The 24,464-nt window shown below is 37.3% G+C and overlaps 1 protein-coding gene across 4 annotated transcripts in view; it reads left to right on the forward strand.

Moving 5' to 3' along the window:
• MTF2 (metal response element binding transcription factor 2) overlaps window positions 1–24,464 on the forward strand; it is an 89,556-nt gene that overhangs the window by 4,513 nt on the left and 60,579 nt on the right. For 2 of the 4 annotated variants that reach the window (XM_073234296.1, XM_073234298.1), the window contains exon 2: window positions 768–857. The exons of 1 other annotated variant lie outside the window; for it this stretch is intronic. In XM_073234296.1, the coding sequence (XP_073090397.1) occupies window positions 796–857 (62 nt within the window). In that variant the 5' untranslated portion in view covers window positions 768–795. Of the gene's footprint in view, window positions 1–767; window positions 858–9,189; window positions 10,680–24,464 lie in introns of those variants that run through there. One more of the 4 variants, XM_073234300.1, reaches the window with a different exon arrangement.

A 24,464-nucleotide genomic window follows, 5' to 3' on the forward strand; every position in this document is an offset into this window, starting at 1 on the left:
CTTTGTGTAATATCAAGCTTTTTGTTTTAATGACTTGTGAAGTCAGTTCTCACATTTTGAGTGAATAAAAACTAAAGAAGGGCTTAATGACTATTCTTCCAAATGTTGTCTAAGATCAAGATTTAAAAGTTAGGGGAATAAGGCAAGGTGAGGGATCCTTGTGGTTGATGGAAACTTTGGTGTCTTGACTTTGTTGATGTTAATATTTTGGTTGTGATATTCTGTAGTTTTCAAAGATGCTATCATTTGGGGAAATTGGGTAAAGTTATGTGGAATCTATTATTTCTTTTACCTGTATGTGAATCTATAATTATTTTCTAACTAAAATGTTCAATGAAAAAGTAAAAATCAGGGGAATTTAGGGAACTAAAGCAGTTATGGGAACAATAGGTCAAATTTGCTTCAGTCATCCAGGTGCTAAAAACACACTAAAGCTGACTTTTTGTTTTTCTCTACCTTTGCTTGTAAAGTTAATATTGCAGAAAAAGCTCCCCACAACTTGTTTGGTTGTGGTGGGGTGGGGTTGGGTGTAGCCTGGGAAGACAGTTGTCTGGGTGGAAAGTGCTGATTATATATTCAGAAGATTTGGGTCTCTGTTCAATCTAGCTCTGTAGCAGCTTCAGTTTCTTTACCTTGTGTTACCTTTGTGTGTTATTTGCAAGATTGCTGGGTGGGCCAAGAAGGAATACACATATACATGCATGCACACATACAAACTCTAGGTGCAATATAATTATATAGTATTAATTTACAAAATCTTTTTCTAGATGAGTTGTTATATAGAACAAGAGAGTCATGGATACCTATGATGAAGCCTATGCACTAAATCCTGTACAGCCTTCTTCCCCAGATGATGAGTATGTCTAATACTGAATGAATAATTTATTTTGCCCTATTCATAATTATGATTTCAAACGTGTTAACTGCCATATATCTGGTTGAGTACAATTCAGTTGACCCTTAACACGGGGTTGAACTGTGTGGGTTCACTTACAGGTTGATATATTTTATATATATACAGGTGGAAATGTATTTCAATAAATACATTGGAAAATTTTTCGGAGATATGTGACAGTTTTCTCTAGCTTTATTGTAAGAACACGGTATGTAATACATATACAAGATATGTGTTAATTCACTGATTATGTTAATGGTAAGACTTCTGATTAACAGTAGGCTGTTATTAGTAGTTAAGTTTTTGGGGAGTCAAAAGTTACATGTGGATTTTAGGCTGAAGGGTGGGGGGTTTGGTTCCTCTAACCCTGGCATTGTTCAAATTATATTTGGAAGTGTTAACTGAACCAAATGTTAAATGTTAAAAACCATGTTTAAGTTAAATTGTGAAAAGTACTGTTCCTTGGTTTTTTGGGATGTTTTATAAATTGCTGACCAATAATAGTTCTGACATTAGGTAAGTACCAGAATCACCCATAGAACTAAAAACTCAAAACCCAGAACCAAAACAAATAAGACCAATTTCTTAGAACTCATACCCTAGAGATCCTAAACCTTAGGTTTGGTGTGGCCACTTTCTTGTGTGTTTTTATGTTTTTAATTTTCCCTCTTGGTTTTGTTTTGCAGCCAGGGTAAAGAATTACTAGAGTTTGTTCTAGAGTCAAGGTTAGACACTTAGCAGTTCTTATTGAAACATCACTAAGAGTTGTACAAAGGAAAGACTAATAATAGACATGTTTTTCAAACTTGAAGTAAAAAAACCTTTTAGTACTGTTTCCATCACTCCCATATTTAAAATATTTTAAATTGGTGACTAATAAAGTAGTTAATGGAACTTTCTAGTCTGGAAACCTTGTGTTAATGTTTTATAAAATTGCATTTAGTTGTGAAAGAATTCTCCTTTCAGGGAAGTGTTTAAGCAAAAGCTAGATGATCATCTTATTTAGGGATATTATAAGGAGAGTTTTTTTCATTAGTTAGGAAGTAAAGGATGTTCTAGTTACTTTCTAAAACTAAAGTAAGATTCTAGATTATAATAAAACAATGGGCACTATTTTTCCTTTAGGTGAATGATGAAATTTGTTAGTGTAGATGGAATCCTTTCCAAAATTAGGGTTCTACTGAGTGTCCTTTTTTTTAGGTCTCACAGTCTTTTCTGTTTTTGACAGTTGTCTAAGTCCATCTCTTAGATTTCTCTTTCTCAAAAACATTCCAAACAATATATCATGATCTCAATTTTCTATTTTAGGAGTTTTACTACTACTTAGTAGAGATGAACAAAGTAGTTACTTGCAAAGATGAAAAAAAAATTAGAACATTTTTACAATATTCCCTAGTACAGTGATTCTCAAAACTTTTGTTTGTTCTCAGGAACCCCTTATGTTTTTAATTATTGAGGACCCCAATAACTTTTATGTGAGTTATCTCTATCATTACTTACTATGTTATGTTTCAGTTGGGGACCATGAAAATGAGTAACCAAGTCCGAATGACGTTTAATGCAGAGGGCTTAGACTTCCTCTGGAGACTAAGCACCAAGTCAGCACTCCCCTGCGCTTTTATTAAGTTACAGCAAGCAAAAAGACAGGCATCGATTAATAATATAGGATGAGTTTTTATCAAGCTAAAAAATTGCAAATTAATCACCTCAGTAACGTTTCTCTTGTGTCTCGTTAAGTCATCCAGCCACGTGGGTCTAAACAATTGCAAGCTAATTGCCTCTTAAAGTTTCTCTTCTGTCTAGTCAAGTCATCTGGCCACGTGAGTCTCCTGGTGTGTTCCTTATCTTGGTTTACCTCAGAAAGGGTCATGAGAACTGTTTGCAGTCCTTGTCACATCGCTCATGACTTGCACCAGATTCCAAGATGCAGCACCTGTTCTCCTCTCTTCGATTAGTTTTGGCTATAGATTAAGTTTAAGCAGGAACTAAATTACAGCAAGGTTAAGTGCTGGGGTATCTATACTGGGGGGGGGGGGGTAACTACAGTATTAGAAATTAAATTGAGAAAATAAAAAAAAGAACGCGTATGTGTACATACCTTAAGAGCAAAGTCATCACATGTTATTTATTTAGCCCCCACTCTACAATTGTGAGAAAATGAGAGTGAAAAAGGCAAATAATGTCTTACTATTATTTTGAAACTAGCTACGACCTTGTAGACCTTGTAGATCCCCAGGGACCATACATTGAGACTAGCTACTCTAGTCCCCTGTTTCTTTAGGGGTTAAGGTTGTTTGATGCATTACAAAGTGTTCCGCATTCTTGGTTTCTCTGTAAGCAGATATTTTGTCTCTTCATAGAAGGAGCTTTCAGACATGAACTGCTTCCACTTCTTATCTTCATATCTACCAAATTAAACTATAAATACAATCATCCTCACATCAGAAGAAATGTACCTTCTTTGATTGAAAGCTAATCATTTCGTTATACTTAATATTCTGTTTCTCTGATTTGTTTTCAGTTATCTTTGACACCTTCCATTCATCATAGAAACATGGTCAAAACTTTTCATATTTAAAAACCTAGAAAAAGCCAATTCATCTTATCTAGATGTATGTAGCCTTCTCTTCTTATGTAATGAAGCTCCTTGAAAAAACAGTTGAAAGCTCTTCACTCCCAATCAAAGTTTTATTAATAATATTTGGAATTTTATATATATACACTTATTGTAGAAAATTAGAATATTGAAAATTTTTACCAAAGTAATCTGTATTGGACAGTTACCAAAAATGCTGTTGTCTTATTTCTGAGTGTATTTTTCACTTGTTAAATGCTAAAATTTCCTTTAATACATACAAATAATGCATGTATTTAACTAAAATATCAGCAAACAGAAGGAGGAAAGGGTTTAAAATGAAAAGCTACAGTCTTCCAGTCTCCTAAGTCCTGTTTTGAGAAGGAATCACTTTAATTTTTGTTTATTTTGGTGTCATTAATATACAATTACATGAGCAGCGTTGTGGTTACTAGATTCCCTCCATTATCAAGCCCCACCACATACCCCATGACAGTCACTGTCCATCAGCGTAGTAAGATGCTGTAGAGTCACTGCTTGTCTTCTCTGTGTTATACTGCCTTCCCCATGTCCCCCCTACATTATGTATGCTAATCATAATACTCCCTTTTCCCCCCTATCCCTCCTTTCCCACCCATCATCCCTAGTCCCTTTCCCTTTGGTAACTGTTAGTCCACTCTTGGGTTCTGTGAGTCTGCTACTGTTTTGTTCCTTCAGTTTTTTCTTTGTTCTTATACTCTACAGATGAGTGAAATCATTTGATACTTGTCTTTCTCTACCTGGCTTATTTCACTGAGCATAATACCCTCTCGCTCCATCCATGTTGTTGCAAATGGTAGAATTTGTTTTCTTCTTATGGCTAAATAATACTCCATTGTGTATGTGTACTGCATCTTCTTTATCCATCCATCTGATGGACACTTAGTTGCTTCCATTCCTTGGCTATTGTAAATAGCGCTGTGGTAAACATAGGGGTGCATATGTCTTTTTCAAACTGGGCTCCTCCATTCTTAGGGTAAATACTCAGGAGTAGAATTCTTGGTCAAATGGTATTTCTATTTTTAGTTTTTTAAGGAACCTCCATACTCCTTTCCACAATGGTTGAACTAATTTACATTCCCACCAGGAGTGTAAGAGGGTTCCCCTTTCTCCACATCCTCGCCAACATTTGTTGTTGTTTGTCTTTTGGATGTTGGCCATCGTAACTGGTGTGAGGTGATATCTCATTGTGATTTTAATTTGCATTTCCCTGATCATTAGCAACTGAACTTCATGAACTTTAGTACAGTGATTTTAATTTGCATTTCCCTGATCATTAGCAACATACTTCATGTATGTATGTGGAGCATCTTTTCATGTGCCTGTTGGCTATCTAAATTTCTTCTTTGCAGCTGTGTCAGTTCAGCTCCTCTGCCCATTTTTTAATTGTCTTATTTGCTTTTCGTTTGTTGAGGTGCGTGAGCTCTTTATATAATTTGGATGTTAACCCCTTATCGATTATGTCATTTATGAATATATTTTCCCCTACTGTAGGATGTCTTTTTGTTCTACTGATGGTGTCCTTTGCTGTACAGAAACTTTTTTGTTTGATATAGTCCCACTTGTTCATTTTTGCTTTTGTTTCCCTTGCCCGGGGAGATAGGTTCATGAAGAAGTTGCTCATGTTTATGTCAAAGAGATTTTTGTCTATGTTGTCTTCTAAGAGTTTTATGGTTTCATGACTTACATTCAGGACTTTGATCCATTTTGAGTTTACTTTTGTGTATGGAGTTAGACAATAATCCAGTTTCATTCCCTTACATGTAGCTGTCCAGTTTTGCCAACACCAGCTGTTGAAGAGGCTGTCATTTCTCCATTGCCTTTATTGTATATTAATTGACCATATATGCTTGGGTTTATATCTGGGCTCTCTATTCTGTTCCACTGGTCTATGGGTCTGTTCTTGTGCCAGTACCAAATTGTCTTGATTACTGTGGCTTTGTAATATACCTTGAAGTCAGGGAGCATAATTCTTCCTGCTTTATTCTTCCTTCTCAGGATTGCTTTGGCTATTAAGGGTCTTTTTTCATTCCATATAAATTTTAGAACTATTTGCTCTAGTTCCTTGAAGAATGCTGTAGGTATTTTGATAGGGGTTGCATTGAATCTGTAGATTGCTTTAGGCAGGATCGCCATTTTGACAATATTAATTCTTCCTAGCCAAGAGCATGGAATGAATTTCCATTTATTAGAGTCCTGTTTAATTTCTCTTAAGAGTGTCTTATAGTTTTCAGGGTATAGGTCTTTCACTTCCTTCGTTAGGTTTATTCCTAGGTATTTTATTCTTTTTGATGCAGTTATGAATGGAATTGTTTTCCTGATTTCGCTTTCTGGTAGTTCATCATTAGTGTATAGGAGTGCAACAGATTTCTGTGCATTAATTTTGTAACCCGTAACTTTGCTGAATTCAGATATTTGTTCTAGTAGTTTTGGTGTGGGTTCTTTAGGGTTTTTTATGTACAATATCATGTCATCTTCAAACAAGGGGAGTTTGACTTCTTCCTTCCCAACCTGGATGCCTTTTATTTCTTTGTGTTGTCTGATTGCCGTGGCTAAGACCTCCAGAACAATTTTGAATAAAAGTGGGGAGAGTGAGCATCCTTGTCTTGTTCCCAATCTTAGAGGAAAAGTTTTCAGCTCTCACTCTTAAGTATAATGTTGGCTGTGGGTTTGTCTTATATGGGCTTTATTGTGTTGAGGTACTTGCCCTCTATACCCATTTTGTTGAGAGTTTTTATCATGAATGGATGTTGAATTTTTTTGAATGCTTTTTCAGGATCTATGGGGATGATCATGTGGTTTGTGTCCTTTTTGTTGATGTGGTGGATGATGTTGATGGATTTTCAAGTATTGTACCATCCTTGCATCCCTGGGATGAATCCCACTTGGTCATGATGGATGATCTTTTTGATGTATTTTTGAATTCGGTTTGGTAATATTTTTTTGAGTATTTTTGCGTCTATGTTTATCAGGGACATTGGCCTGTAATTTTCTTTTTTTGTGATGTCTTTGCCTGGTTTTGGTATTAGAGTGATGTTGGCCTTGTAGAATGAGTTTGGGAGTATTCTCTCCTCTTCTACTTCTTGAAAAACTTTAACGAGGATGGGTATTAGGTCTTCACTAAATGGTTGGTAAAATTCAGCAGTGAAACCATCTGGTCAAGGAGTTTTGTTCTTAGGTAGTTTTTTTTATTACAAATTCAATTTCTTAGCTTGTAATTTGTCTGTTCATATTTTCTGTTTCTTCCTGGGTCAGCCTTAGAAGGTTGTATTTTTCTAGAAAGTTGTCCATTTCTTCTAGGTTATCCAGTTTGTTACCATATAATTTTTCATAGTATTCTCTCATAATTCTTTGTATTTCAGTATTGTCCATAGTGATCTTTACTTTCTCATTTCTGATTCTGTTTATATGAGTAGACTCTGTTTTTTTCTTGATAAACCTGGCTAGGGGTTTTTGTCTGTTTTATTTTTCTTGAAGAACCAGCTTCTGCTTTCATTGACTTTTTTCTATTTTATTTTTCTCAATTTTATTTATTTCTTCTTTAGTCTTTATAATGTCCCTCCTTCTACTGACATTGGCGTAATTTCTTCTTCCTTTTCTAGTTTCATTGATTGTGAGTTTAGACTGTTCATTTATGATTTTTCTTCTTTTCTGAGGTAGGCCTGTATTGCAGTATATTTCCCTTTTAGCATGGCCTTTGCTGCATCCTCAGATTTTGAGGTGTTGAATTATTGTTTCATTTGTCTCCATGTATTGCTTGATCTCTATTTTTATTTGGTCATTGAACCATTGGTTATTTAGGAGCATGTTATTAAGCCCCCATGTGTTTGTGGGCTTTTTCTTTTTCTTTGTGTAGTTTATGTCTGGTTTCATACCTTTGTGATCTGAGAAGCTGTTTGGTACAATTTCAATGTTTTTGAATTTACTGAGGTTCTTAGCATGTGGTTATCATCACTCTCTTATTTTAGGACATTTTATTAACTCAGAAAGAACTCTCACATCAATTAGCATTTACTCCCCATTTTCCCCCTTCTCCCTTTAGCTCCTGACAATCACTAATCTGCTTTATGTGTTTATATTTTGCCTGACCTGGACATTTCATAAAAACAGAATCATACAGTTTGTGGCCTTTGTATCTGGCTTCTTTCAGTTAGCATGATGTTTCCAAAGATATATCCATGTTGTAGCATGTTGTAGCATGTATCAGTATTTAATTCCTTTTTATGGCCAAAATGTATTTCATTGTATCGATATAGTACATTTTATTTATCCATTCATCAAATGAGTGACATTTGGATTGTTTCCACTGTTTGGGTATTGCAAATAAGGCTGCTGTGAACATTCATGTACAGGGTTTGTGTGGATCTGTGTTTCCATTTCTCTTGGGTGTATGTCTAGGAGTGGCATTGCTGGATCATGTGATACCTCTGTGTTTAACACTTTGAGGATCTGCCAAAGTGTTGTAAAGAGGCTGCACCCTATTACAGTCTCATCAGCAACTGTGAGGGTTCCATTTTCTCCACATCCTTGCCAATACTTGTTTTGGTTATAACCATCCTAGTGGGTATGCAGTGGTATCTCATTGTGGTTTTGATTTGCATTACCCTGATTGTTAATGATGTTGGCATCTTTTCCATGCAGTTATTATCCTTTTGTGTACCTTCTTTGGAGAACTGTGTATTCAGATCCTTTCCCCATATAACAAATTGTATTATTTACCTTTTTATTGTTGAGCTTTAAGTGTTCTTTATGTAATTTGGATATATGTTTCTTATCTGATGTATCATTTAAAATTATTTTCTTCCATTCTGTGGTCCATCTTTTCACTTGATGGTGTCCTTTGAAGCACAAAGTTTTAGATTTTCATGATGTCAAATTTATTGCTTTTTCTTTTTTTGCTTGTGCTTTTGATCTAAGAAAACAATGCCTTTCATCACAAATATTTACTCCTGTATTTGTAAGAAGTATATAGTTTTAGCTTTTACATGTAGTCTGTGATCCATTTTGAGTTAATTTTTGAGTATGGTGTAAGGAACATGTTTTTTATTCTTGTACATGTGAAAAGCAGTTCCCCAGAGTCATTTGTTAATGGGAGTTTTCTTTCTTATTGAATTATTTTGACAGTCTTTTCAAAGATAAATTGACCATAAATAAAGGATTTGTTTCTAGAGTCCCAGTTTCATTCCATGGGTGTATGTGTCCTTATGCCTGCATAATATCCTGATTACTATAATGTCCTGTTACTTTGTATTAAGTTTTGAAATCACGAAGTGTAAATTCTCTTGTTGTTTTTCAGGGTCATTTGGAAATTCCGGGTTCTTGCTTTTCCATATGAACTTTAGAATCAGCTTCAATATCTGCAAAAATAGGCAGCTGGGATTTTGATAGCATTTGAATCTGTAGATCAGTTTGAGAAATATTGCCATCTTAATAGTGTTAATATCCAGAGTCATGGGATATCTTTCTAATCATATAGGCCTTATTTAGTTTCTCTGTTATGTAGTTTTCAGTGTACAAGCCTTACTTTTTTGTTGTTGTTGTTAAATGTATTTCTAAGCACTTTGTTCTTTTCAAATGGAATTTTTTCTTAATTTCACTTTCAGATTGATAAAGTTATAGTGTTTAGAAATGCGGTTTCTTTTTTTTAATTCTTCTGCAATTTTGCTGAGCTGGTTTATTAGTTCTGATAGTTTCTTTGTGTGTGTGCATGTGTATTCTGGATCACTTTTTGAGTTCTACCATTTTTCCTCATGGTATCAATTTTTGTGCCATTACAAGTATTGGTGACAGTATTTCTTGAGCTACTCTAAGAATTTAAGTAATTACATAAAAATTGGTACTAGACTCTGTTGCAGATTTATAGTTGAGTAGATCTACTCTAGATTTTCACTTAGGGAAACTGGCTGGACATGTCTGATTTACTGTGTTGCCTCCCTGCTTTCTCCCACAACCATATACTTTCTGGAGGGATAAGTATCTTTCATACTTTCTCCCATTCTCTCTGTTTTGATGCTGGTGCTCTTAGTGTGTGCCTGTGCTTTGGCAGTGGAGAGTTCTTTGTTATTGCTGCCTGGCCACATAATGATTGTAAGATAATATTGGTTTTAATATACGTATCACAGAGGTAAAACGAAAGTGTTGTGTCTTTTAGCTAATGACTTCTCTAGGCATTAAGACCCATTGGAGCTCTTTAAGCAAAGGAGTGAGTGATTAAAACAGGTTTTCCTTGCTGTAAATTTAAAGTGCATTAAGTAAGTGATGGGGTTGGTGGCAGGAAGATCAGTTAGGAGTCTTTGATAATAGTGCAGATGAGAGTTGATAATGATCTGAAATAAGGCAGTGGTTGTAGAGATATTTGAGAGGTTTTAAGGAAGAATCAGTGGATTTGGTGAATATTTGGAGGGTTAAGGAAGAGGGAGGAATCAAGGATTACAAATTTCTACATCGAGAGATGGTCAGATCCTAATGACATGAACTGAGTAATGGTATTAACTGGAGAAAGGGGAGTACTTTGAAGAAAATGACAGTTTCAGTAGGTTAAAAGTACTGGGACTACATGGTTGAGATGTGTAGTCGGCAATTGGAAGTAAAGGTCTGAAGCTTGTGAGGATGAGTCTGAAGAGAAGAGATTAACAAAAGAAAGTGAATTTTAAGAAATAGGTCATGATCCTCAATTACTATATAAAGATTGGGTACAATGAAATGGAAATTAGAACATTGGGTCTGGTCATTTAAAGGTTTTTGATGCAATTTTTAACAGTAATCAGGTCAGTTTGTAGTGGATTAATGTGCTTTTTAAAGTGTATTGGTGAAAACAATGAGAAAAATGGAGAAATAATTTGTAAGGAATCTTTTTTTTAAATTTGATGTCAGTTATGGCAAATTTGCACCAAGGAGAGTTGGAGAGTTAAAATAAGGAAAAGGAGACAATTGTCAAAGTGAGATTCTTGCTTGTTGTGAGATCTCTCTAATATTTGAGAGAAGAGGCATGTCCTTAGAGAAGGGAATTAGGTACATGCTTTTGTGGATAGGTTTAGGGAGAAAGAAGTAGGGAGAAAGTTGAGGCATTTTATATTTGTAGCTTCTGCTTTCTCTGAACTATGACCCTACCTTGTGAGTGGAAGAGTTGAGTGCCCCTACAGACCATCCACCAAGTGCCTCTTTATGAAGGTATGTATATAGCAGAAATGATTGTATTATTTTGAAAAATTTTCTTTCTTGTGCATTAATTAATTTGCATATATGTTTAGTTGTACCACCTAAGCTTTTTTTTTTTTTTTTTTTTTTTGAGAGGGCATCTCTCATATTTATTGATCAAATGGTTGTTAACAACAATAAAATTCAGTATAGGGGGGTCAATGCTCAATGTACAATCATTAATCCATCTCAAGCCTAATTCTCGTCAGTCTCCAATCTTCTGAAGCATAACGAACAAGTTCTTACATGGTGAACGAATTCTTACAGAGTGAATAAATTCTTACATGGTGAAACAGTACAAGGGCATTCATCACAGAAACTTTCGGTTTTGATCATGCAATATGACCTATAAACCATCAGGTCAAATATGAATATTCATTTGATTTTTGTACTTGATTTATATGTTGATCCCACATTTCTCCTATTATTATTATTATTTTTATTTTTCATAAAATGCTGAAGTGGTAGGTAGATGCAAGATAAAGGTAGAAAACATAGTTTAGTGCTGTAAGAAGGCAAATGTAGATGATCAGATGATCAGGTGTGTGCCTATGGACTAAGTATTAATCCAGGCTAGACAAGGGCAGCAAGACATCCACGGATGCAGAAGATTTCTCTCAAAGCAGGGGGGGTGAGGTTCTGAGCCTCACCTCTGTTGATCCCCAAATTCTCACCTGATGGCCCCCCTGCGACTGTGCCTGTCTTAGGTTGTTCCTCCCTTGAGGAATCTTACCCGTCTCTGGCTAACCAGTCATCTTCCGGGGCCATACAGGGAAATGTAAAGTTGGTAAGTGAGAGAGAAGCCATATTGTTTGCAAAGGTTAGCTTTTTACTTCTTTGCAGATTTATGCCCTGTGGCTTCTATGCCCAGCACTTGTCTCGAGGTATCTTTACCACCTGGAGGAATTATGATGCTCGGTAAATTCGATATGAGGCACGAATTCTATTTAAGGTTTGTAATTAGGAAGGAAGAAGAAAAGCTATAGATGTAGCATATGAAGGAAACTTGGGAGGATTGATTATTTCTTTGACATATCTTCTTGTATAGTACCTTAAGTATGTATAGGTTTTAAACTACTAACTAATTTGCACACACATATTAACATAATAGGAATACGGTGACATAAACAAAGCAAATCTATAATTATCAGCCATCTCCAGTGAAGCCAAGAAAACCATTTAGGCACCCTAGGCATTTGTGAAAATTTATCTATGATATGATGGATATTTTCCAACTGTACTTGAACCATCAGACAAATTAAAGCAGCCCATTTCTGGGATCTGTTCACATCCCATATGTTCTTTTAACCATAGATAGTCTATAGTCATGAGATTTTGGGGTGCTACAACTTGCACCCCTCCCAACCCCTGGTTGAGTTCCAACAGTACAGATCCAGTCAAATTCGTTGTCTCACTGTATGCACATGCCAGCCTAGACATCTCCCTCCTCCTTCTTATGGCAAGTCCAGGAGACGGTGGGCTGGATGCAGCCACAACCGCAGCATCGTCCGGATCCCTGTGGAGGCTTTTTGATGATCATCCCCCGGCACGAGTCCTCCAGAGAGTGCTGATGCCGGAAGCTCCTCCTCATATCGTATCTTAGTTCATTTTCTGGGTATCCAAGCTAGGCCTTGATCTTCTGCGTAGAAACAAACAGACCCTTTGCCCACACTGTGACATGCCCTCTATACCACTGTGCAGAACTCATTGGAGGTCAGCACACAGGAACTGCTTTTTTTTTTTTTTTTTTTTAATTAAGAGAAAGGAATATTATCAGAAAAGAGTACCTCCATAGCTGATCATCTGACACCCTTTAAGTGATCAACATTAAGGATATTTAAAGCATGCGTTGATCTTTGATTTACCAATAGTTTTATCCTGTTAAGGAGTAATCCCCCTTTTCTTTCTTTCTTTCTTTTTTTTTTTTTAAATTTTTAATCTACACTTACCTGAAGAATACTATGTTTACTATGCTCTCCCCTATATCAGGTCCCCCCTAACAACCACATTACGGTTACTGTCCATCAGCTTAGCAAAATGTGGTAGAGTCACTACTTGTCCTCTCTGTGTTGTGCAGCCCACCCTCCCCTTTCTCCCTCCCCCCCATGCATGCTAATCTTAATACCCCCCTTCTTCTTCCCCCCCCTTATCCCTCCCTGCCCACCCATCCTCCCCAGTTCCTTTCCCTTTGGTACCTGTTAGTCCATTTTTGGGTTCTGTAATTCTGCTGCTGTTTTGTTCCTTCAGTTTTTCCTTTGTTCCTATACTCCTCAGATGAGTGAAATCATTTGGTATTTCTCTTTCTCCGCTTGGCTTATTTCACTGAGCATAATACTCTCCAGCTCCATCCATGTTGCTGCAAATGGTTGGATTTTTCCACTTCTTATGGCTGAGTAGTATTCCATTGTGTATATGTACCACATCTTCTTTATCCATTCATCTACAGATGGACATTTAGGTTGCTTCCAATTCTTGGCTATTGTAAATAGTGCTGCGATAAACATAGGAGTGCATCTGTCTTTCTCAAACTTGATTGCTGCGTTCTTAGGGTAAATTCCTAGGAGTGGAATTCCTGGGTCAAATGGTAGGTCTGTTTTGAGCATTTTGATGCACCTCCATACTGCTTTCCACAATGGTTGAACTAATTTACATTCCCACCAGCAGTGTAGGAGGGTTCCCCTTTCTCCACAGCCTCGCCAACATTTGTTGTTGTTTGTCTTTTGGATGGCAGCTATCCTTACTGGTGTGAGGTGATACCTCATTGTAGTTTTAATTTGCATTTCTCTGATAATTAGCGATGTGGAGCATCTTTTCATGTGTCTCTTGGCCATCTGTATTTCTTTTTTGGAGAACTGTCTGTTCAGTTCCTCTGCCCATTTTTTAATTGGGTTATTTGTTTTTTGTTTGTTGAGGCGTGTGAGCTCTTTATATATTCTGGACGTCAAGCCTTTATCAGATCTGTCATTTTCAAATATATTCTCCCATACTGTAGGGTTCCTTTTTGTTCTATTGATGGTGTCTTTCGCTGTACAGAAGCTTTTCAGCTTAATGTAGTCCCACTTGCTCATTTTTGCTGTTGTTTTCCTTGCCCGGGGAGATATGTTCAAGAAGAGATCACTCATGTTTATGTCTAAGAGGTTTTTGCCTATGTTTTTTTCCAAGAGTTTAATGGTTTCGTGACTTACATTCAGGTCTTTGATCCATTTTGAGTTTACCTTTGTATATGGGGTTAGACAATGGTCCAGTTTCATTCTCCTACATGTAGCTGTCCAGTTTTGCCAGCACCATCTGTTGAAGAGACTGTCATTTTGCCATTGTATGTCCATGGCTCCTTTATCAAATATTAATTGACCATATATGTTTGGGTTAATTTCTGGGGTCTCTAATCTGTTCCACTGGTCTGTGGCTCTGTTCTTGTGCCAGTACCAAATTGTCTTGATTACTATGGCTTTGTAGTAGAGCTTGAAGTTGGGGAGTGAGATCCCCCCTACTTTATTCTTCTTTTTCAGGATTGCTTTGGCTATTCGGGGTCTTTGGTGTTTCCATATGAATTTTTGAATTATTTGTTCCAATTCATTGAAGAATGTTGCTGGTAATTTGAGAGGGATTGCATCAAATTTGTATATTGCTTTCGGCAGGATGGCCATTTTGACGATATTAATTCTTCCTAGCCATGAGCATGGGATGAGTTTCCATTTATTAGTGTCCCCTTTAATTTCTCTTAAGAGTGATTTGTAGTTTTCAGAGTATAAGTCTTTCACTTCCTTGGTTAGGTTTATTCCTAGGTATTTTATTCTTTTTGATGCAATGGTGAATGGAATTGTTTTCCTGATTTCTCTTTCTATTGATTCGTTGTTAGTGTATAGGAAAGCTACAGATTTCTGTGTGTTGATTTTGTATCCTGCAACTTTGCTGTATTCCGATATCAGTTCTAGTAGTTTTGGAGTGGAGTCTTTAGGGTTTTTTATGTACAGTATCATATCATCTGCAAATAGTGACAGTTTAACTTCTTCTTTACCAATCTGGATTCCTTGTATTTCTTTGTTTTGTCTGATTGCCGTGGCTAGGACCTCCAGTACTATGTTAAATAACAGTGGGGAGAGTGGGCATCCCTGTCTGGTTCCCGATCTCAGTGGAAATGCTTTCAGCTTCTCGCTGTTCAGTATAATGCTGGCTGTGGGTTTATCATATATGGCCTTTATTATGTTGAGGTACTTGCCCTCTATTCCCATTTTGCTGAGAGTTTTTATCATGAATGGATGTTGAATTTTGTCAAATGCTTTTTCAGCATCTATGGAGATGATCATGTGGTTTTTGTCTTTCTTTTTGTTGATGTGGTGGATGATGTTGATGGATTTTCGAATGTTGTACCATCCTTGCATCCCTGGGATGAACCCCACTTGGTCATGGTGTATGATCCTTTTGATATACTGTTGAATTCTGTTTGCTAGTATTTTATTGAGTATTTTTGCATCTACATTCATCAGGGATATTGGTCTGTAATTTTCTTTTTTGGTGGGGTCTTTTCCTGGTTTTGGTATTAGGGTGATGTTGGCTTCATAGAATGAGTTTGGGAGTATTCCCTCTTCTTCTATTTTTTGGAACACTTTAAGGAGAATGGGTATTATGTCTTCTCTGTGTGTCTGATAAAATTCCGAGGTAAATCCGTCCGGCCCCGGGGTTTTGTTCTTGGGTAGTTTTTTGATTACTGTTTCAATTTCTTTGCTTGTAATTGGTTTGTTTAACTTTTGTGTTTCTTCCTTGGTCAGTCTTGGGAGGTTGTATTTTTCTAGGAAGTTGTCCATTTCTTCTAGGTTTTCCAGCTTGTTGGCATATAGGTTTTCATAGTAGTCTTTAATAATTCTTTGTATTTCTGTGGAGTCTGTCGTGATTTTTCCATTCTCATTTCTGATTATGTTGATTTGTGTTGACTCTCTTTTTCTCTTAATAAGTTGGGCTAGAGGCTTATCTATTTTGTTTATTTTCTCAAAGAACCAGCTCTTGGTTTCGTTGATTTTTGCTATTGTTTTATTCTTCTCAATTTTGTTTATTTCTTCTCTGATCTTTATTATGTCCCTCCTTCTGCTGACTTTAGGCCTCATTTGTTCTTCTTTTTCCAGTTTTAATAATTGTGATGTTAGACTATTCATTTGGGATTGTTCTTCCTTCTTCAAGTGTGCCTGGATTGCTATATACTTTCCTCTTAAGACTGCTTTCGCTGCATCCCACAGAAGTTGGGGCTTAGTGTTGTTGTTGTCATTTGTTTCTATATATTCCTTGATCTCTATTTTGATTTGTTCATTGATCCATTGATTATTTAGTAGCATGTTGTTAAGCCTCCATGTGTTTGTGAGCCTTTTTGTTTTCTTTGTAGAATTTATTTCTACTTTCATACCTTTGTGGTCTGAAAAATTGGTTGGTAGAATTTCAATATTGTGGAATTTACTGCGGCTCTTTTTGTGAGCTAGTATGTGGTCTATTCTGGAGAATGTTCCATGTGCACTTGAGAAGAATGTATATCCTGTTGCTTTTGGATGTAGAGTTCTATAGATGTCTATTAGGTCCATCTGTTCTAGTGTGTTGTTCAGTGCCTGTGTGTCTTTACTTATTTTCTGCCCGGTGGATCTATCCTTTGGGGTGAGTGGTGTGTTGAAGTCTCCTACAATGAATGCATTGCAGTCTATTTCCCTCTTTAGTTCTGTTAGTATTTGCTTCACATATGCTGGTGCTCCTGTATTGGGTGCATATATATTTAGAATGGTTATATCCTCTTGTTGGACTGAGCCCTTTATCATTATGTAGTGTCCTTCTTTATCTCTTGTTACTTTCTTTGTTTTGAAGTCTATTTTGTCTGATATTAGTACTGCAACCCCTGCTTTCTTCTCACTGTTGTTTGCCTGAAATATGTTTTTCCATCCCTTGACTTTTAGTCTATGCTTATCTTTGGGTTTAAGGTGAGTTTCTTGTAAGCAGCATATAGATGGGTCTTGCTTTTTTATCCATTCTATTACTCTATGTCTTTTGATTGGTGCATTAAGTCCATTTACATTTAGGGTGACTATTGAAAGATATGTACTTATTGCCATTGCAGGCTTTAGATTCGTGGTTACCAAAGGTTCAAGGTTAGCTTCTTTAGTATCTTACTGCCTAACTTAGCTCGCTTATTGAGCTGTTATATACACTGTCTGGAGATTCTTTTCTTCTCTCCCTTCTTATTCCTCCTCCTCCATTCTTCATATGTTGTGTGTTTTGTTCTGTGCTCTTTTTAGGGGTGCTCCCATCTAGAGCAGTCCCTGTAGGATGCCCTGTAGAGGTGGTTTGTGGGAAGCAAATTCCCTCAGCTTTTGCTTGTCTTGGAATTGTTTGATCCCACCATCATATTTAAATGATAGTCGTGCTGGATACAGTATCCTTGGTTCAAGGCCCTTCTGTTTCATTGCATTAAGTATATCATGCCATTCTCTTCTGGCCTGTAGGGTTTCTGTTGAGAAGTCTGATGTTAGCCTGATTGGTTTTCCTTTATAGGTGACCTTTTTCTCTCTAGCTGCCTTTAAAACTCTTTCCTTGTCCTTGATCCTTGCCATTTTAATTATTATGTGTCTTGGTGTTGTCCTCCTTGGGTCCTTTCTGTTGGGGGTTCTGTATAATTCCATGGTCTGTTCGATTATTTCCTCCCCAGTTTGGGGAAGTTTTCAGCAATTATTTCTTCAAAGACACTTTCTATCCCTTTTCCTCTTTCTTCCTCTTCTGGTATCCCTATAATACGAATGTTTTTCCTTTTGAGTTGGTCACATATTTCTCTTAGTGTTGTTTCATTCCTGGAGATCCTTTTATCTCTCTCTATGTCAGCTTCTATACGTTCCTGTTCTCTGGCTTCTATTCCTTCAATGGCCTCTTGCATCTTATCCATTCTGCTTATAAATCCTTCCAGGGATTGTTTCACTTCTGTGATCTCTTTCCTGACATCTGTGATCTCCTTCCGGACTTCATCCCACTGCTCTTGCATTTTTCTCTGCATCTCATCCCACTGCTCTTGCATTTTTCTCTGCATCTCATCCCATTGCTCTTGCATTTTTCTCTGCATCTCTGTCAGCATGTTCATGATTTTTATTTTGAATTCTTTTTCAGGAGGACTAGTTAGGTCTGTCTCCTTCTCAGGTGTTGTCTCTGTGATCTTTGTCTGCCTGTAGTTTTGCCTTTTCATGGTGATAGAGATAGTTTGCAGAGCTGGTACAAGTGACCGCTGGAAGAGCTTCCCTTCTTGTTGGTTTGTAGCCTTTTCCTGGGAGAATAGCGACCTCTAGTGGCTTGTGCTGGGCAGCTGTGCGCAGACAGGGCTTCTGCTTCCCGCCCAGTTGCTTTGGGGTTTATCTCCGCTGTTGCTGTGGGCTTTGCCTGGCTGTGGCTTTTCCTCCAAAATGGTGGAGCCCCGTTGGAGGGGGAGCAGCCAGGAGACTATTTATCTCCGTAAGGGGCCTCTGTGCTCCCTGCTGCCCAGGGGGTTAGAGTGCCCAGAGATCCCCAGATTCCCTGCTTCTTGTCTAAGTGACCTGTCCTGCCCCTTTAAGATTTCCAAAAAGCACTCTCCAAACCAAAACAACAGCAGCAACAATGAGAGAGGGAACAGAAAGAAAGAGAAAAAAAAAAGGAAAAAAAAGGAAAAAACAAGCGATTTTTTTTTTTTTTTGTCCTCAGGTGCCGGTCCCAGGCACCCGCTCACTGGTCCTGCTGCCCTGTCTCCCTAGCACCAGGGTCCCTGTCCTTTCAAGGCTTCCAAAAAGCACCCACCCACCGGTCCCGCAGGGAAGGAACGCTCAATATTCTTTGTCCTCAGGCACTGGTCCCACGCACCCGCTCACCAGTCCCGCCGCCCTGCCTCCCTAGGACCGGGGTCCCTGTCCCTTCAAGGCTTCCAAAAAGCACTCGGCAAAAAGAGAGAAAAAAAAGGGGAAAAACGCGCGATTTCTTCCGTCCTCAGGTGCTGGTCTCAGGCACCCACCCACCGGTCCCACAGGGAAAAATGCGGGATATTCTTTGTCCTCAGGTGCCGGTCCCAGGCACCCGCTCACCAGTCCCGCCGCCCTGCCTCCCTAGCACCGGGGTCCCTGTCCCTTTTAGGCTTCCAAAAAGCACTCACAGAAAAGAGAAAAAAAAAAGGGGAAAAACGCGCGATTTCCTCTGTCCTCAAGTGCCGGTCTCAGGCACCCGCCCACCGGTCCCGCAGGGAAAAACGGGGGATATTCTTTGTCCTCAGGCGCCGGTCCCAGCCACCCACTCACCAGTCCCGCCACCGTGCCTCCCTAGCACTGGGGTCCCCGTCCCTTCAAGGCTTCCAAAAAGCGCTCGCCAAAAAGAGAAAAAAAAAAAAAGGGGAAAAACGCACGACCTCCTCCGTCCTCAGGCACCGGTCTCAGGCACCCGCCCCCAGGTCTCGCAGGGAGAAACGCGGGATATTCTTTGTCCTCCGGCGCCGTTCCCAGGCACCTCCTCACCGGTCCCGCCACCCTGCCTCCCCAGCAACGGGGGCCCGTCCCTCTAAGGCTTCCAAAAAGCGCTCGCCAAAAAAAAAAAAAAAAAAAAAAACCGCTCCGGTTTCTCTCCACCCGCCGGGAGCCGGGGGGGAGGGGCGCTCGGGTCCCGCCGGGCCGGGGCTTGTATCTTACCCCCTTCACAAGGCGCTGGGTTCTTGCAGGTGTGGATGTGGTCTGGATGTTGTCCTGTGTCCTGTGGTCTCTATTTTAGGAAGATTTTTCTTTGTTATATTTTCATAGCTCTATGTGTTTTTGGGAGGAGATTTCCACTGCTCTACTCACGCCGCCATCTTGGCTCCGCCCTGCTCATTATGGCAAAATTTTAATTTTTAAAAATATTTTCCTTATGGCTTCTGTAACTGATAGTGACAGGGTCTCTTGGCACTCGAGTGCATAAGATTGCAGTGCAGCCAGACGATTTTATTAGCTTGCAGTTTGGTTATCATAAAAAGGATGGATCGTGTCGCTTGCTCATTTGTTTTTTTCTAAACTCAGCAGCGTGCATCCACGCTGCCTCATTCACTGGATTGATAATCTGGAAAAAAAAAAAAGCCTCCCGCAAAGTGAGCGCCTGAAGCGGGGTACCGTTCCTGGGCGGCCCACCACCTAAGCTTTTTGAAAAATATGTTATTATCAGTTTTCTCCTGATTTCTAGTTCCCTGAGGCCAGGAGACTAGGTTTTCATTATCCTAAACTTTCAGTTCTTTGAAGAGTACCTGGCACATATGCTACTTTACTCTTTCTAGGAAAATTTTTTTTTGTTTTTTTGTTTTTAGAATTAGTTTTATGTTAAGGTGCTTTAAACATATAGAAGCAAAATAAACCAATTTTTATTAAGAAGAGAGAGCATCATTTTCTCCTGTCCTTGACATTAGTTTAAGGTTCCTTTATAGGTACTTGAATGCCTCTGACAGTCTGAGGACTTTAAGGTAGTGGTTCATGAATTCTCCATTAAATAGATAGATATAAGAGTAGTTTATGCAACTCTGTTTAAGAGCACTTACCTAGTATTAAAAATACATTTTTAATAAATTTCAAAACATTATCATTATAATGTAGTTTTGGATCCTAATGATAGTATCACTTAATCATGAGTTAACATCAAGAAATATCTGTTGGTTGCCCATCTTGGAGAAAGTACTGTACTTTGGTACATTCTGCTATGGAGAATTCATTTTATTATTCAAATAATTTTGGGGACCTTCTATGTGGGATATAGTCTTAGATGCTAGAAATACACTGTTGAACACAATAGGCATTTTAACTACCCTTATGGAGTATGCAGTATTTTGGAGGAGGGAGAAAGACACACACATGAAACAAATGAACACACAGACTACGTATGTAGTGTTTTTGCTAAAACTGTTTAGGCTGACTTTAATTATGAGGAAATAGTAAGACAAATCCACAATGTGCAGCATGCTACCAAGACAGCAAACTTCAGTATTGTTAAAAAACAAAACATAACAAAACAAGGATATGCTTGAGCTTAAAGGAGATAAAAGATGTGATAAATGTGGCATGTGAACTTGACTGAATCCTATCTAGATCCCCAACTGGACTAGATTTTAAAAAGAGCTGTATAGAACATTTTTTTTTTTGGTATCAAATGGGAGAATTTGGATTGTATATTAACATAAAAATGTACAGTCTAATAAGGTGATTATAATAAACCTGCTGAGTATTATAATTGTCTTGTGGCTGTATAGGAGAAAGTTCATTGTTTTAAGGCAGGGTGCGTGCTGCTATTTAGGGGTGAAGTGTCGTAATGTCTGTATCTTTCAGATCTATCAGCAAAAAATGTGTGTGTCAGAAGAGGGAGAGAGAAATGTGAAATAGTAATTAGTGAATGTGCATGAAGAGTATACTGATTATTATTATATTCTTTTGATTATATTTGAAACTTTTCAAAATAAAGAAGTGGGAAAACTATAATTATAGGTTATAATAAGTGCTTTGAAGAACAAGAGTTCTTTGATAGAGAATATTGTAGAGTGCAACTACTTAGAAGAATCAGCCATGCAAAGAGTGTGGGAGTGAGGAGGGTAGTTTTGGTAGTAGGTACAATATGTGTGAATGTCTGGGGTGGGAAAGATCTTGGTTTTTGAATTGAAAACAGACCTGTACAGTCAGATCATGAGGTGCAAAGATGTAATACTGTGGAAGGAGAAAACTAACATACGGTCCTTAATTTATAGCATTTTCAGCCTCATGTCTAAGTTTTGTTGGTGTTTGAATTATTTATAAGGTCTTTTTGTATTTATCTGCATGAGACTTTTAAATGCAGAGCTTTGAAAAAGTTAACTATGGACTGTTGTCCTTGAGTTTTTTATTGTGTCAACATCAGGGACAGCCAGCTGTGTCTATCCCAGGAAACCTAACAACCAAGTTGAACCAGCTCTAGAAATGTGTTTGATCACTGGTAGACTTAAATTAGGGCTGTAAAAGCCTTTGGCTAAAGATACTATGGGCAAGAGGTTTGATAGCAGCAATGAATTACCTGATTTCACCACATGTGAAGTCTGAAAATATTTTTGGCCTTCCCACTGTATTTTGTGACTTTGGTTCATAATTGGAATCCAAAATGACAAAGACCTGGAATGACTGAGTCTAAGAGACAATGTGACCTACTTGAGTTTACCATATCAAGAGTCAAGAGTTATGGGAAATAATCCCACATTATCTGATTTTCTTTAAAACTTCAAGGAGGTGACTTTACTTCTGAGTTACTGATTGCTTATTTGTTAAAGTTCTAGCAGTCTCCCCTTCTTATCTTATGGTCTGTTATTAGGAGAAAGATAAGAATGCTATTGAGAAAGATAAACACCATAGTAAGGTGAAGTTATTTTTAAGCCTTTTTAATCTGTCTACTCTACTACCCAAGATCCACTTCATACTTTTCTTTTAGGAATTGAAACTTTTTAACTCTAGGACAGAGTTAGTGGCTTGAAGCAATACCTCAATTCTTTTATTTCTTCCTCCCTGGTTTTAGGACCAGATTCTACAGCATTGTAATGAAAACTCTCAAACTTGCCATTCAGTGGAGTTTCATTTATGTATTATAATCAGTCTTCCAGTTCTGGACTTAAACATGAATATATGTACTTGCAGATGTCTACAATTTATATATATATTATTAGCATAGTTGGTTTTGGTATTTTAAATCTGTAGTTACCTGCTATTATATGTGCAAGATGGCCATCTCACAACTAATACATCATCAGGGATCTGCAAACTGCTATTAGCCAATACTAAAATGTCATTGTAGGGACACTTATATTTGCACAAATAATTTAGGTGAGTGTGGATATTGTGATGAAACGGTTTAACTAATTGTCATTCTTTTTAACCTGATATATTCTTGAAATCTCATGTCTCTAAATGTTTGATATTTCTTTGCCATTCTGAAAATACTTGATAAGTTATATTTAACAGTGTATTTACAATAAAAAAGTTTTGTTCTTTCTTTATAATATATAAAAATATTTGTGATCCCCAAAATACTGTATGTTGTGAAAGCTGAAACATACAGAAATGTTCTATAAAGCTGATATTTTAACTGAAACATAAGGGTATTTAAGGATATTAACATTTTAAAACATATTTTCTGTAATTTCTTGATGAGCGCCAAAGCCACACTTGCTGAAACTATGAACATCTCTGTCTTTGCCTGACCTGTTAGGTGTCCAAGCTGTTTTTAATTCTAGAGGGCTCAGGCTAAACCTGAGGTGGGGTAAAAATTTGCCTCTGCTTTCAATCCTCAAGTGAGATTAAATTAAGTACCATTTTACTAGTCATTTACCTAACCTATTAGGTATAGCTGATATACTACTATATCTCTTTTTCTTAGTATTCTTCTTGTTTCTTGTTTTAATGCTGTTCTTCTCTATGGGTTATTTTTCTATTTCTGTGGTGACTTCTTTCCTCATAGTATTCTTTTACCCATCATTCAAGTAAGAGTTTTCCAAAGATTCCCAGATTTGACTTTTCACAGATCATTAACTTTTTTTTGGCAGGATGAGGGTGGTATACTGACATAGGGTTGGTCAACTTTTTATTTTGGAAAGTAAGACTTTTAAAAAACTACCACTTATCACTATCATTTCATAAAAGAAAAGATATTTTAACTCTTAAGAATCTAAGAAAGATAAGCTCTCAAAATATGGAATATTTTAAGTTGATTAACACTAACCTAAGAGCTCAATACATTGTCCTTTTCTGACTGCTGTAAATTGGCACTGGGATGTAGGCTTAATTACATTTGAGAACTACTGCCTTTAAAACAGTAGTTTGTTGAGCTGGGGAGTTCTTGTGGTCTAATATTAGGGAAAAACTTCAGTGTGTCTTAACTTATTAAAGGCTCCAAGATAATCTTTCTGTGAAAAAGCCTCCCAGTTTACTTGGTATTGGAACCATTTTTTCACATAGCAACTATTAATATTCTGAAGAACTCTTATTCCAGAGGGGTATATCTGTTATCCCTTTGGGAAACATTGCTATGAGTGTTGAGGTAACCAAGGTTTGGTTTCACTTTTATAATTTTCTATCTTTTTCTAAAGTTAATATTTAATATTTATCAAAACAGTACTTTCTGAGTATAAAACATCACATAATTGTAAAATTAAACATTTAACCAAAAAAAATTCACTCATCTGTTCCCTCCACCCGTCTTGGAGACAACTACTTTTAATTCTTAGCTGTTTCTTCCTTATATTTCCAAATAAGACATTGCTGTGTCTTGATCATCAATTTTAGACATCATCTTCTTATAGTGTTGGATGATGAATTATTTTCATAGCCTCTTCCCCCATTCTTTCAGTGTGCTTATATAAAAAAATTTTAATCCTGTTTTCCTTTGCATGATTACATAAAATTGTTTACATATAAGCCACACACATATGAATATGATATGGCAAAGTAATGGTGAGAGTTAAAGGATTACTGCAGAATACTTAGAAGAGCGCCAACTATTTGTTAACTGTTTTAGCTGTTATTTCTAGGGTTGCATTTCTTTCTTATACAACTGGGTTTAGAAATTGGCCTCATTTAAAAATAAAATTTGCTTAGTTGTCTTTGAACATTAAAATTGTCACACATCTTTACACCATTCTGTTAAGTGTCTTGTGTATTTTTGTGTTTTTCCACACTGTCAGTGTGTCATATAATGTATCAGCTGCACTTGTTTTTCTTAGAGATATTCTCCTAGCTCTTCTAGAGTTCTTCTCTA

Source organism: Manis javanica, chromosome 4 (assembly GCF_040802235.1).
Source record: "Manis javanica isolate MJ-LG chromosome 4, MJ_LKY, whole genome shotgun sequence".
Lineage (NCBI taxonomy): Eukaryota > Metazoa > Chordata > Mammalia > Pholidota > Manidae > Manis > Manis javanica.